This window comes from Gobio gobio, assembly GCF_949357685.1.
Source record: "Gobio gobio genome assembly, chromosome: 7".
Lineage (NCBI taxonomy): Eukaryota > Metazoa > Chordata > Actinopteri > Cypriniformes > Gobionidae > Gobio > Gobio gobio.
Genome location: NC_137103.1, coordinates 44,914,575 through 44,930,599, shown reverse-complemented (window position 1 = coordinate 44,930,599; position 16,025 = coordinate 44,914,575). Strand labels below are relative to the sequence as shown.

Here is a 16,025-nt window from a genome sequence, read left to right as displayed (position 1 = left end):
TGACTTTATTTCAAGCAATTCTGACTTATTATATCACAATTCTGGCTTTATAACACAATTCTGACTTTATATCTCACAATTCTGACTTTATTTCAAGCAATTCTGACTTATTATATCACAATTTCGATTTTATATCTCGCAAATCTGATTTTATATCTCGCAATTCTGACTATATATCTCACAAATCTGACTTTATATCTCACAATTCTGACTTTATATCTCACAATTCTGACTTTATATCTCGCAATTCTGACTTTATATCTCACAATTCTGGCTTTATTTCAAGCAATTCTGACTTTATATCTCGCAATTCTGACTTTATATCTCACAATTCTGACTTTATATCTCACAATTCTGGCTTTATTTCAAGCAATTCTGACTTTATATCTCACAATTCTGACTTTATATCTCACAATTCTGATTTTATATCAAGCAATTCTGACTTTATATCTCTCAATTTTGGCTTTATAACGCAATTCTGGCTTTATATCAAGCAATTCTGATTTTATATCTCACAATTCTGGCTTTATAACACAATTTTGGCTTTATATCTCACAATTCTGGCTTTATAACACAATTTTGGCTTTATATCTCACAATTCTGGCTTTATATCTCGCAATTCTGACTTTATATCTCGCAATTCTGACTTATTATATCACAATTCTGACTTTATATCTCGCAATTCTGACTTATTATATCTCGCAATTCTGGCTTTATAACACAATTCTGACTTTATTTCAAGCAATTCTGACTTATTATATCACAATTCCGATTTTATATCTCGCAATTATGACTTATTATATCTCACAATTCCGATTTTATATCTCGCAATTCTGACTTTATATCTCACAATTCTGGCTTTATAACACAATTCTTGCTTTATATCTCGCAATTCTGACTTTATATCTCGCAATTCTGACTTATTATATCACAATTCCGATTTTATATCTCGCAATTCTGATTTTATATCTCACAATTCTGACTTATTGTATCTCACAATTCTGGCTTTATAACACAATTCTGACTTTATTTCAAGCAATTCTGACTTATTATATCACAATTCTGATTTTATATCTCGCAATTCTGACTTTATATCTCACAATTCTGACTTTATATCTCGCAATTCTGACTTTATATCTCGCAATTCTGACTTTATATCTCGCAATTCTGACTTATTATATCACAATTCCGATTTTATATCTCGCAATTCTGACTTTATATCTCGCAATTCTGACTTTAAATCTCGCAATTCTGACTTTATATCTCGCAAATCTGGCTTTATATCTCACAATTCTGACTTTATATCTCGCAATTCTGACTTTATATCTCGCAATTCTGACTTTATATCTCGCAATTCTGACTTTATATCTCACAATTCTGACTTTATATCTCACAATTCTGGCTTTATTTCAAGTAATTCTGACTTTATATCTCGCAATTCTGACTTTATATCAAGCAATTCTGACTTTATATCTCTCAATTTTGGCTTTATAACGCAATTCTGGCTTTATATCAAGCAATTCTGATTTTATATCTCACAATTCTGGCTTTATAACACAATTTTGGCTTTATATCTCACAATTCTGGCTTTATAACACAATTTTGGCTTTATATCTCACAATTCTGGCTTTATATCTCGCAATTCTGACTTATTATATCACAATTCTGACTTTATATCTCGCAATTCTGACTTATTATATCTCGCAATTCTGGCTTTATAACACAATTCTGACTTCATTTCAAGCAATTCTGACTTATTATATCACAATTCCGATTTTATATCTCGCAATTATGACTTATTATATCTCACAATTCCGATTTTATATCTCGCAATTCTGACTTTATATCTCACAATTTTGACTTTATAACTCGCAATTCTGACTTTATATCTCACAATTCCGATTTTATATCTCGCAATTCTGACTTTATATCTCACAATTCTGGCTTTATAACACAATTCTGGCTTTATATCTCGCAATTCTGACTTTATATCTCGCAATTCTGACTTATTATATCACAATTCCGATTTTATATCTCGCAATTCTGATTTTATATCTCGCAATTCTGACTTATTGTATCTCACAATTCTGGCTTTATAACACAATTCTGACTTTATTTCAAGCAATTCTGACTTATTATATCACAATTCTGATTTTATATCTCGCAATTCTGACTTTATATCTCACAATTCTGACTTTATATCTCGCAATTCTGACTTTATATCTCGCAATTCTGACTTATTATATCACAATTCCGATTTTATATCTCGCAATTCTGATTTTATATCTCGCAATTCTGACTTATTATATCTCACAATTCCGATTTTATATCTCGCAATTCTGACTTTATATCTCACAATTTTGACTTTATATCTCGCAATTCTGACCTTATATCTCACAATTCCGATTTTATATCTCACAATTCTGGCTTTATAACACAATTCTGACTTTATATCTCACAATTCTGACTTTATTTCAAGCAATTCTGACTTATTATATCACAATTCCGATTTTATATCTCGCAATTCTGATTTTATATCTCGCAATTCTGACTTTATATCTCACAATTCTGGCTTTATTTCTAGCAATTCTGACTTTATATCTCGCAATTCTGACTTTATATCTCACAAGTCTGATTTTATATCTCGCAATTCTGACTTTATATCTCACAATTCTGACTTTATATCTCACAATTCTGACTTTATATCTCACAATTCTGGCTTTATATCTCGCAATTCTGGCTTTATATCTCACAATTCTGGCTTTATTTCAAGCAATTCTGACTTTTTATCTCGCAATTCTGACTTTATATCTCACAATTCTGACTTTATATCTCACAATTCTGGCTTTATTTCAAGCAATTCTGACTTTATATCTCGCAATTCTGACTTTATATCTCACAATTCTGATTTTATATCAAGCAATTCTGACTTTATATCAAGCAATTTTGGCTTTATAACACAAGTCTGACTTTATATCAAGCAATTTTGGCTTTATAACACAAGTCTGGCTTTATATCAAGCAATTCTGATTTTATATCTCGCAATTCTGACTTTATATCTCACAATTCTGGCTTTATAACACAATTTTGGCTTTATATCTCAATTCTGACTTTATATCTCACAAGTGTGGGTTTATGTCTCGCAATTTTGAGAAAAAAGGTAAACTCACAATCGTGAGAGAAAACGTCGCTTTTAAAATGTTTTATTCTGTGGTTAAAACAAGTTTCCATAGTTTTCACACTCATCCTATCAGTGGAGATATTGTGGTCGATCAGCCTCTTGATATGCATGGCAGTGTTATGTTTGTATCATTAATATACTATTATAGTTTGTGGTATTATTTTAGATTTTTTTTTAGACTTTTACTATCATTCTTTAAAGTTTCACTAATAACACTTTAAAGTTTCACTAATTTTGTGTTTTTGTCATTTTATTTGTTGAAAAAAATTTGATATGGTTTTCATCAATTAATTTAGTTTTAGTTACTTTAGTCATTTAAGTTAAACTAAACAAAAATGGGAAATGTTGCCTTGGCAATTAGCTGAAGGTTTTTTCATGATTTAATTTCAGTGAACATTTATTTTGTTTCAAGTAACAGTTTTTTTTTTGTGGTTTTCGTTTTAGTTAGGGGTAATGACCCATGATGCATTTTCTTAATCTGGCTACGTTTTGTCTCTGAAGGTCTATGCTGAGATTTGAGGCCATCATTTTAGGATGCTCACATTAAATGAGAGTTTTGTAACTTTTAGTCTATGTTTTTGGCTCATTGTATATACTAACTAGTATACTCCGCATTGACAAAATTCACTTTTAGCTGATATACACTAAAAGTACAGTCATTCTCTTTTGGAAAAACTGAAAGTCCATCTGCACTACACAGATATTTGTCTAATTCAATGAGTGAGAAAGTCCCTCCTAATAGCATGTGACTGTGGCTACATCCCAAATCAGGTACTTCCCTACTATATGTAGTACGTTAAAAACAGTAAGTGACAAAAGAAGTATAAGAGTAAGGTAAAAAAAATAGTAGGCAAAAAGTACCCGGATGACCTACTACTTCCGGTGGGATTATGAAGTGTGCATATGATGGACACGTTACTATCCCATGAGGCCATGGTAGAGGATTTATGAACGTTAGTGAAGCGACGCAACTGACGCTGATAGGTCACATGATAATGACAACATGGCGAATGTAGTATGTCCAGATTACATTCATACTACACACATTCATAGTATATAGACTGAATAGATTGAATAGTAATTACTTATTCAAAATAAGTACCTACTTAAGAGAGTATGCAATCTCGGACATAGCCACTGACTAGCATGTAGCAAATCATGGTTGCCCTGATTACAGCCTATTGCTAAATGAATGCGATTTGTAAATTTAGTCTTATAATCTGAAGGTTCCACAGTTTCAATTCCAGTAGCTCACAAATCTGTGACCTTTCCGATGGAAAATCATGGTGTATCAGGGCAATACTTTAAAAAGAAGAAAAAAAACGTATTACCCTGGTTTCACATACAAGGTTTAAGCTAGTCCCAGACTAAAATGCATGTCTGAACTGTTTTAATTGAAAGCAACTTGCACGGACTTATCTTAAAATAAATCAGTGCCATTGTTTCATCTCAAGATGCACGGCAGTAATGTTTTTTTTCTAAGGCATGTTTATAAAAGCTAATTAAATGTCTTAATTGAACTAAGGCATAATCCTGGCTTAATCTAAGTCCTGTTTGTGAAACCAGGCCTTTCTATTTTAAATGTAATTAAACAGAACGGGACCTCAACATAACTTATTATTATAAAAGGATGTAGTTTACAGCATCTGCCAGCAGGGCAAAGCTTGATCCCAATGATTTGACCATGTCGCAATTGTAATATAAAAATATATATGATGGAAAAGCTGCATTCTCAGCAGCCATTACTTCAGTCTTCACGGTCGCATCTTTTGTAACATTATTAAGGTCTGCACCGTTAAGAAAGTATTAATTTAGTTTTTTTTTTGTTTCACATTTTTTAATACGTAAATCTCAACCACAAATTCTGTTTATACATTTTCTCTGTGTTCAAACGGCAAACTAAAGTCCAAAAGCCCTCAGGTCAAGAACCCATTTCAGTGTACATGGCAGGGGATACCCTCAAGCTTCAACCTTCTGTTCCATTATGAAATCATTTATCTCCCCCATTGGCCTCTTACTGCTTTTCTCTTCGGCACATTTCATGCCTTCATCTTGATTGGTCTGGTTTTTAGCAGCATTTGCAAGTTGATTTGCATCTTTCTCTTGCACCCAATGCTTCGAAACCATACAGTGCGTTTGAAATAGTGCCCGGTCCTTTGTACAGTAGCGAGCTCCGTGCAATGGCACAGCTGTTAATTGGCAAGCCCATCGAGAAACTTCCAGTGGAGGGTCAGGGCTGCATGTTTTTACAGGCCCTCTCCCCCCTCCCTTTCTGCTCTCCGGCCCCCATCTGGTCACAGGTAGCAGATGTTTTTTATCTCGCCTGTTTCTGCACATTTTCTACTCTGTGATTTACAGCAGCCCACTTAGAATCACTAGAGCAAATTAAATCAAGGTTCCTTGTGTGAATTGAGGATATTTAATTAGTCACAACTTCTGACCTCTTCGCTAAAACTCGTTCGTACCAAGCCTGCAAATTAATAGGCCAAAAGCGAAGTGTTCCAAACCATCTGTCTTTCTTTTTTTTGTTTTGTTTGTTCATCTCTATTATTACTATTTTGCACATATTAGTATAACAGTTAAACATAAAGTAATAAACAGATTAAATAACAAAGCATGGGAAGAAACCCCGATATATCATTTAAAGAAAATAGAAATTAAAATATATATAATATATTTTAGCTTCTTCAAAGTAGCTATACTTTTACCTCAGTTTGTTTCATTAGATGCATTCATTAGATGCATTCTGGGAAGCTTTTTAAACAATATTGAAATTATTTTATTTTAATAATTAAAAAAAACTCATCATAATGGGGAACTAAAAAAAAAACAAGAAGAAATTCACACTTTTTATTTGTCTACAAAACTTCAAGCCAGTGTTGTTTTAGTATCATTGAGACACTATTATACTTGTATTATTATTTAGAATTTTGCAGTTTCATTTTTTAGGTTAAAGTTTTAGTATTTTAGTAAAGTTTTAGTTTGTTGTGTATTTTATATTTATTTTAAATATGCATATATAACTTTTTTTTATTATTTCAGTTTTTAGTACTTCAATGAGAAATGAAAATGAGAAATGTTGCCTTATCAACTAGCTGAAATAAAGTAAATTTGAGTTTTTAATTAATTCAAGTTTTTTTATGAATTTAATGTAACAAATGTTTTTTCTTCTTCTTTTTAAATTAGTTTTTGGTTTTTAGTAACCCTGGTTCAAGCATTTAAGCATTGGTCTAAATCAGCACATTTTTAAGATCATAAGAAACATAAATTCAGTCCAAAATGTTGGCTGGTAGTGATGATCAACGTCTTTTTCTTTCGCTAGTCGTCACTAAGTCTAACTTCTGACCACATTTGAACAGTTACACAAAGGAAATACAAAATGTACAATTAGGACTGTAACGAAATACATGTTCTTGTATCACATCCCATCTTAGGTATGAAAGCAAGGCAGAAAAGTCTCTGAACGCCTACAACCTTCAAAGGAAGAGGGCAACGGAGGGAGGTGGTCAGTGCGGAGAGGGCAAGAAGCAGATGAGCGCAGAGTCTTCATTGAACAAAGCTCAAGGCGTGAAGCGCAAGGCCCCCCTCGCCAACCAGCAGGCCCTGGACAAACTCTTCTCCTCTCAGCCCTCGAGTAAGAGGAGCCTTGCCAAGCTCTCCAAACCCCTCCCGTTCAGTATTGCAACCCTCAAGCAGAGTCTTAACCTCCTCTCCTACCAGAACAGCTCAAGTGCGCAGGGCCTCAGGCTTGTAAACCGTTTGGCTTCTCACGGTGCCTGGGTCGTTTTATGCGGCAGAAAGCTCATGTTGTTGAACCCGTTTCGAGTGGAGGAGGCCTTGCTGTTTAAAAGACTTCTGAAGAATAATATACTTCCAACCGTGAGGCAGCAGACCCCTGTACTGCTGACAGATGGGTAGCCCGTCTCATTTTCTCACCTAATGATGACATTCTCGATGTGTACAAACTGTAAATGTAAAAAATATGAATGTACAGTATTACAAATGAATGCTTTTAGTAGGAAGTACAATATACGATTAGTAGCTGTATTAATCTCACTATTCTGAAGAATCTCTAATATTTACATTTGCATATTAACATACACTTCCTTTCCCAGGTTGCTTGGTGGGCCAGAGTACATGGATGTTCTCCTGAACATGGAGAAAGACCGTGCCTGCTTTAATGGAGACATCTACTTTACTGATCCTAGGCTTGTGGCAAATGGTTTTGAGATTAGGATGATTCCAGGTAACACTCAAAGACTGTGTGTGTGTGTGTGTGTGTGTGTGTGTGTGTGTGTGTGTGTGTGTGTGTGTGTGTGTGTGTGTGTGTGTGTGTGTGTGTGTGTGTGTGTGTGTGTGTGTGTGTGTGTGTGTGTGTGTGTGTGTGTGTGTGTGTGTGTGTGTGTGTGTGTGCGTGCGCGCTATATTCAGTTGAATTAGTTTAATTCGCACTTTTAAAAAAAATGGCATAGTTAACCGAAAAAGGACAATTCTTCATTTACCACTACTTCGGCTGAACACAAAATAATATTTTTTTGAAGAATGTTGGCAACCAAACCCTTTTGGTGACCTTTGACTTCCACCGTAAAGACAAAAAAGACCCCCCCAAATATCATCATTTACTACTACTTCTAAATACAAAAGAACAAATTTTGAAGAATGACGTCCACGTTTGACGTTTTGTTGACCAAACAAAAAAAAGTCCAAACATTTTTAAAAATCTTACTTCAATGAAAAATATATTTTATTGTGTACACTGTTTGGCCATTTTAAGATATAAAATGTATAAATTTTTTTGTGAATTTTAATAAAAAATATTGTGGAACATAAACGATAATTTCAGCAATTTTTGCAAATCTTACTCACTGTCAAGAAATCAGTATGACTGTCCTCTCTGTTGGGTTACGATCCGCATACTTTGGTGCAGTGTGGGCAGGGGAGAGTGGTGATTGTTCGTGGTGGTTGAGCCTTTTTGTCTTTATCCTTGTGTATCTGCCACTTTGTCTCTGCGCCACGTCAGAGTTCTGCACAAATTTCTTCCAGGAGCTCCAGTGCAATGTGTTCCCAGTTGTTTAATATGATATGAAATTTCTTCAGAATGGCCCAGAATATTCAGAATATTGTCCTTTTAAGGTTTTTTTGCCTGCCAGTTGCTCGACTACCTTCCCTCAGCTGGGAGTACAGGATCTATTTGGGGAGACGTATGTTGGACATGTGGATTGCATGGCCTGTCCATCGAAGTTGGTGCTTTATTGTTGTAGTGGTGATGCTGGTCATGTTGGCTTCCTCCAAGACGCTGATGTTGGTGCGTCTGTCCTCCCAGCTGATCCTCCTAATCTTTCTTAAAGGTCCTGTTCTTCGTGATCCCATTTTTCAAAATTTAGTTTGTGTGTAATGTTGCTGTTAGAGCATAAATAATACCTGTAAAATTATAAAGCTCAAAGTTCAATGCCAAGCGAGATATTTTATTTGACAGAAGTTCCCTTTCAAAGCCTACAGCGAACGGCCGGTTTGGACTACATCCATGTACATCCTGCTTTAATGACGTCAGTAGAACAGTTTGTCGACTAACCTCCGCCCACAAGAATACGCGAAAAAGGGGGCGTGGTCTTGTTGCTCCCTCGTGGAGAAGAGGAAGTGTTGCGTTCGGTTCGGTTCGGTTTGATTGCGTTTGTCGCCATGTCGTTCAGACGCTGTTATTTTCATCCCGGAGTCAAATCACCTTTGTTTGGCCTTCAGGGGCTGTAGTTTGAGCGCGTTGAGGCGTGACCTTTCCGGGCAACGTGCGCTAAGCTGCTGTCGAATCACAACACGGGAACCGCTGGCACAATCAGAACTCGTTACGCATTTCTGAAGGAGGGACTTCATAGAACGAGGAAATTCTCAGGCCGTTTTGAGGACAGTGAAAACAGCGGTATACAGATAAGTAAATTGTGTGAAAAATACTGTGTTTTTTTACACATGAAACATGAACACATGTTATATTGCACACTGTAAACACAACCAAAGCTTCAAAAAAACACGAAAAACGGGACCTTTAAGGATCTTTGATGGTATTGTTCCATGGCTCTCAGGTGCCTGCTTTAGGTGGTCTATACTAGGTGGTCCATACAGCAGGGTGGGGAGGACAATGGCTCTGTAGACCAGGAGTTTGTTTGGGTTGTTAGGTCTCTGACTTCGAAGACTCGTTTTCTGAGTCTAGCGTAGGCTCCACTGGCACAACTCAGGCAATGGTTAACCTCAGAGTATATGTCAGCTTTTGAGGAAAAAAGGCTGCCAAGGTTGGGGAAGTGGTCCACACTTATGGTAGGCTGGGTAGCTGGCTGGTTCGGTGGAGATTGATATAGTTCCTGGGTCTTCTTGATGTTTAATTTTAGGCCCAGGGCTCATTACGCCTTGGCAAAGGCATTCAGGATGCCCTGGATGTCTTCTGCAGAGTGTGCTGCAATGACGTTATCGTTCACGTACTGAAGCTCTGTGATGGTGGTGTTGTGGTTGACTTTGCTCTTGGCCTTGAACTAGTTTAGGTTGAAGAGTCTGCCATCAGTTCTATACATGATTGGAATCCCCTGTGCCAGCTCTTCGCCAATGAGGTGGTGTATGGCTGCAATGAAGATGGAAAACAGGGTGGGTGCAAAGACCCCCTGTTTGACCCTCATGAAAGGCTTGGACTCGGAGCTACCACATGCTAGTATGCTCCACAGGGCCTGGCAGTCTACGGTGTCAAAAGCCTTTGTCAGGTCTATAAAGGCCATGTACAAACGCTGCCTTTGTTCACATATGTATATATTGGTATGTATATACTGTATGTTTATATCAGCCTGACTTCCACTCCAATGTTCAAAAAAATCTGCTCCCCGCAGGCAAAACATACAAACATACTGCACTTCCCACTTGTTTCACGCCACACTACTCACATACTTTAGTCTAGAAGACTGCGACTAAATAAATGAATGGACTGTCAACATACGTCCTGCCTTCATATAGACAGCATATTTGGGTGCTTCGGAGACTGTCACCCAATTTTAAACAGTTGTATTTCTGTTTTCCAATACATCCCTGGACATTTTCCTGACTTTTGCAATTTGCATAAGGTCTTATTTTAGCGGAGTGAACTACTTCCGTATAAGCATTGGAAAATATAATTCAACTTTCATTATATGGTGCTAATGCCTCATTTGTAGTTTTTAATAACTTTTAATATCCATGCTATTACCTTAGAGACGTTAATTCTCGCTGTGCCGTGCGATGAAGTCATTTTTTATACAAATTGCTTAAGTGGAAAGTGCTTCGTCAGCACTTCTTTTTCCCCTACACAGCCCAGTGTGGGCACACGTATAATATGAAATTGTTTTAAAAAGAGAGGGCTTGATTCTAATGGATCAGTCCACTTTCTGTATGACTCAGCCTCAGGTTTTTAAGATGATCATTAAGTGCATTTGCTTGAATTCGCTGCCCTCCTTCTCTCCTCATGCTCATCATGTGCTGTGGAGTGGGAAAGATTCAGAAATACTTCTACACATGGTTTGTTTTGTGTGTTTTTTTTTCTTTGCCAGGTTTCTCTTGAGAAAATGTGCCTTTATTAATTCAAGGGTCATGCTGTTTAAAGGTCTCTAGGATTGTCCAATTTGATTTAACAAAGGTTGGACCCACTGGACATCATTAATGCCACAGTTCACAAATTGTTTTGAAATGTCAAATATAACGGCTTGAATAACAGGATTACAGTCAATTATTTCTGACAGAATTGCTTGTGTCTGATTAGTGAAGAATGTGTTTGCTTTATATGTTTTCTTGTGCATTCTTTATGTGCCTTCTATTTTCCAATATTATAAAAACAACTCTTGTTAGATTATTAGAGGGGTTTCTAGTGTCACTGTGACCGATACTCAGACTGGCATTGAAGTATGGATTATGTGTGCTTCATCAGGCATATTCATTACCTCACTTTTATGTTTTAAACTTATTGTAAAAAGTATATTAGTGTAACTGCCTACTTCGCGTATTTTTAAGCAAGCAATGAGGTCAGAGAAGCCGTTTGAGCCACGGAAATGTTCAAAATATAACACAAGATCAAGTGCCTTATTGATTTCATACAGTGCTTAACAAGTCTTGAATTCACAAACTATTTGTTTTTAGTGTTTAATTTATACAAAACAAAACAAAAAACAGTATAGATTAATAAAATTGACCATGTTTGGGTTTTCGGGCAGATTTTGAAAGTAACAGTAATATACAGCACTTGTGCTGCTTAATATTTTTATGGAAACTGGTACTTTTTAATGATGAACAGATAGTTCAAAAGATCTCTTGTAACATTATAAATGTCTTTACTTTTGTATATTTGTACTGAATATAAGCATTAATTTAGAAATTAACAGCAATGTGTATATGTGTATTAAAGAAATGAACTCATTTATATGCGCAACTGCTCTATTACAGCGAAATGCGCTCTTCAGAATTTTTCTCTTAAAGGATTACTTTTCCATACTATATACTTTTAGGTTAAGATATAACTAGTCCTACATAGACAGACCTTCGGAGTGACTGCAGAATGTCTAGACTCCATAGCATTTCAGTGTCACAGTTGTAAACACAACGGCTTTTTCTACCATGGGGGGGTTTGGCATCCAATAAGTAACTTCCAATCAATAACTAAAATCCAATAATAACTTTAAAAAAATATCCGGAAAGGTTTCCAGTTAGTGTGCCATATGCATCAGACGTTCGGCCAACGGTCCGTGGCCATGACGTCTGAGCCTGAGACTAGGATATAACTAACTTTAGATAATCCTAGAAACCTTTAAACAACATGACCCTAGAATTAATAGGGTTAGTTAGGATGTAAAGTCAAGCAGAAATTATAAAATATCTAATATTCGACACTGAAAAATAAAGAAAATTGGCAGATAACTGATATAGTTCTGATATATATCATGCAAAAACTTTTTCAGGTTTAGAACCAGCTTTATTCTGTAGTGTTGTCCTCTCTCTAAGGAGGCCGCCATCTTAGTCCTCATTTGACCTTATTTTGCTTGTTGTTATAAAATGCACTTAAGACTTCCCACTCAGTCTGTTCCTGTAAGTGTTGGCACTGGTAAGGGTCATCATGGTTGAAGCTGGCTCGCTGCCTGAGCTTTTGCCAGCACGGTGGATTTGGACTAGAGTGTGGTGCTGTGGAGAAAAATTGCCCTTTACAAAAGGGAATAGTTTCGGAGCCAACTTCCAAGGATTTGGCAAAAACATGCACCAGATTTCTAGCCCTTTCAAAACCCAAAGTAATAAACTTTGATGCATAACTCGGCCTGCACAGTTTGTGCTACAAAAATCAATGATACCTGAAAATCCTGAGGGAAAAAAAACCTCTTACATTGAATTATGGACCCGAGACATATGTAGGGAACAGAATATCATAGACTTGCAGTGTTGCTAATTGTTAAGTAAAACTTAAACTATTAAAAATCATTTTAGTTAATTGAAATAAAGCTGAAATAAAATGTAAATATTAGATTAAAAAAACTTAAACAAAAATTTGTGATGTTGCCTTGACAACTAACTGAAGTAAGTACTAAAATTAATCAAAACTGAAATAAAAATAAATTAAAGCTAAATAGAAACATTAAAAAACTACAACTATATATATATATATATATATATATATATATATATATATATATATATATATATATATATATATATATATATATATATATATATATATATATATATATATATATATATATAAAACAAATTACTACAACGTTAAAATTAAAACTGAAAATATAAAAAAGCTCATTGAAAATACTAATAAATTCTATGGTAGTATAATAATAATAATAAAATAACATTGATGTGAAAGTGGGCTCATTTGACAGTAGCCAGTAAGAAACCACCTCTAGCAACCATACAGTAGGGTTGTCAGATGTATCGGTACTACCGGTACTATGACCAGTACTGACCAGTACTAAAAAAAAAAGTTGATGGTACCATTTCTGTATTACTGGTTGTACCAAGCACCAGGTATATTTGGTACCCGCTGATAGACAGTGCTTTCAAGCACTTTTGTTCGTATTTGTTTGAGCACTCTAGAGCTTTTCACACTTTAAATAGTTAACCCTGGGTCATTCTAAACCCTGGGAAAACTGAATTCTTGGCTATCTTGCTTCTCGCTTCACACTGCTCATAATTTACCTGGGGTTAAAAATTAATCCTGGGTATTCATAAGATGACGTTTCACATTGTACATTCCTAAACCCTGGGTTAACGTCACGGAGTCAGTGTCATTGATTGGATGAACTCAGCATGCGACCTGTTTACCATGTCACCATGTCTATTCACAGTGGCGCCGCTCCCAATAGGGGCACCAACTGCTCAGGGGGGCACCACAAGAAAATGCTCTCTCTACACATACACCCCCCCCCCCCCCCCCCATACACCACGGCCAGCGGCGGGACTGTCTATTCACTATACAGTACTGTATTAATATAATTTTGTAAGCATGGCAGATCAAGTCAGATTTTAAATGGCTGCATCTCTGTTTAAAGCGCATAGGAAAGGAGAAAATGTTTAGTCTGCGCTTCCTTGATGACCTTTCCATACATTTCACCTCTTCATTGAGATGCGTCTAGGGAAAAGCAATCATCTTTAAATCATCTGTTGAAAACCTCCTCCACCTTGGTTTTTCTTTCCAGTCCACAAAGACATGGTAATAGCGTAATTTGGCGCGGTGCACACCTGACTTGGTTTCCAATCAGTGTGTAAATCACAATATTTATTTATTATTTTTTCCTGGAGAACGTTGTACTTGGAGTTTATTAATCCTTCCTTGTTGCTTATCTTGGCAAGGTTCCTCGTCTTCTGAGAGGCATGTTGAAGTGACGGGCATGGCCGACTGCATGCCTTTCTTCGGGATAGGAGACCTGAGGGAGATTCTGAAGGCTATAAAGGTCCGGGATGCAAAAACTGTGGAGCAATGTAGACCTCTCAAAGTCTCAAACTACCTAGAGGTGAGAGATGCTCCTTGGAACATACTTTTTAATGAACCATTTACCATCACAGTATCGAAATATGAGCACATTTGGAGTGTTTACTAATATTAGACTACACTGTTCTCGAAATTTTTGAAGGTTATTGGAATGCATTTTTTGTGAAAAAAGGTTTGCGCTGAACTGACTATATAAAGGAAGTGTTATTTATTTTCATTCGTAATTTAAAGGGGAAAAAAAACTTTATGAGACTTTGTGACGTCCTACATCAGTACAAAAAATATTTTTAAATGTTATAATAGTGATTGCTGGTCACCATTCTAAATTATAGTGGTAATTTAAAGTCAGCATGAAACGGAAGTTGCGATTGTTCTTTTTTTCCCTATTGTGACGAATATCCGAATTAAACGGCTTCTGAATTGAAAAAAAAGTAGGGCGGGGCATGATTTCGACCATGGGGAATTGATTGGATCGTTGGAAGTTGGGTGTTGCTAACAAAATGGAGGCAGAAACGAGACAGACTGCGATAGTCCCGGAAGAGAAGTCATTTCGAGGGGGAGTTAACATTTTTGATTAAAGATTATGACGGCACATGAATTTAAAAAAATATTACGAAGTGCACAGATAAATCAGGGTCTGCCATACCTTGGCTTTTTGGTGAATAAATTTTTTTAGCTGACTTTTATGCATTATAAACTCTTTCTCCCACTTTTGCTTTCAGAGTGAGGCTGTGAGACTAGCTAGACAGTTACCTCTAAACCTCTCCAGAGCTGATGTTACAAACACGCTTTGCCGAATGAAAAAGGAACTTGAAGAGGAAAGTCGGGTCTGCATTCATGGACGACCATTTTTTCACGACCTGGTTACCATTCCTGAAACCGAGCAGGAAGCTCTGCAAATCATGTCTAGTTCTTGCTAAGGATTTCAAGGACTTCAGTATTAGTCGAAATTGTTACACACTAACATTTACTGTACCATATAGAGGTATGAAAGTTGTCATTTGGAATAATAAATGTTTTTGTAGATCGTTTTCATTCATGATTTGAGGCCTGATTTCTCATCAAACTGGGTTCTGAGTGTTTAATCAAGATGCATGTGTGTTAAAGCTGCACTATGTAACTTTTCCGTCCACTAGAGGTTGCCTATTCAAGACAAAGGTGTAGTTTGATGATGCCAAGCTTGAGCGCAGAATCTTGGGACATGTGGTCTTTACTTCACAGCCGGTGGAAAAGAATCGTGATGGGACTCGGGCATAAATCATGTTCATAGATGCGATTATTAACGTTACTGTAGTATGAAGCAGAGTGCTGTGGGTGCTGAGCAAGGCCACAGGAGCGAATATTATTAAGAAGAGCTGAACACACGCCTCGCGAGCAGCGGGACTTTTATTATGCCACAGTCTCTTTTCCGGTCATGAGTATGAGGTAACGCAGCTCTGTTTACCATATTAGATACATCTGAGTGTGTTGAAAATTATATGACGTTACTCTGTGTGTTCGCTCGGCGGCTGCTATGACACTTGTTGCACACTGCAGTAAGAGTAAAGCGTTTCTGCAAAATGAAACAGGAAACCAAGGGTAACACATGACGCATTGACAGGAGACTCCCTCATTTTGTCACGATTTACAAATAGTTGGAAACATTTGCGATATTATAAGTACTCAACTGAACAAAATATATAACACTGGCCTAGGGGTTTTTGGATATTTTACAGATTTTTTTTTTTACATAGTGCACCTTTAATTATGAGGATTCAGCTCAGAAAGTTGTGCAAGATCTATGCACACAAATCACTTTCGATTCCAGTGTTGGAGGTAACGCATTACAAGTAATGTGAGTTATGTAATCAAAAAAAAAAA

The 16,025-nt window shown here is 36.3% G+C and overlaps 1 protein-coding gene across 2 annotated transcripts in view; it reads left to right on the top strand.

The window, feature by feature from the left end:
* Window positions 1-15,205, top strand: part of pms1 (PMS1 homolog 1, mismatch repair system component) — a 43,048-nt gene extending 27,843 nt beyond the window's left edge. For both annotated transcript variants that reach the window (XM_079821509.1, XM_079821510.1), the window contains exons 10-13: window positions 6,616-7,095; window positions 7,297-7,427; window positions 14,027-14,187; window positions 14,888-15,205. In XM_079821509.1, the coding sequence (XP_079677635.1) occupies window positions 6,616-7,095; window positions 7,297-7,427; window positions 14,027-14,187; window positions 14,888-15,085 (970 nt within the window). In that variant the 3' untranslated portion in view covers window positions 15,086-15,205. The remainder of the gene's footprint in view (window positions 1-6,615; window positions 7,096-7,296; window positions 7,428-14,026; window positions 14,188-14,887) is intronic.
* Window positions 15,206-16,025: the final 820 nt, after the last annotated feature.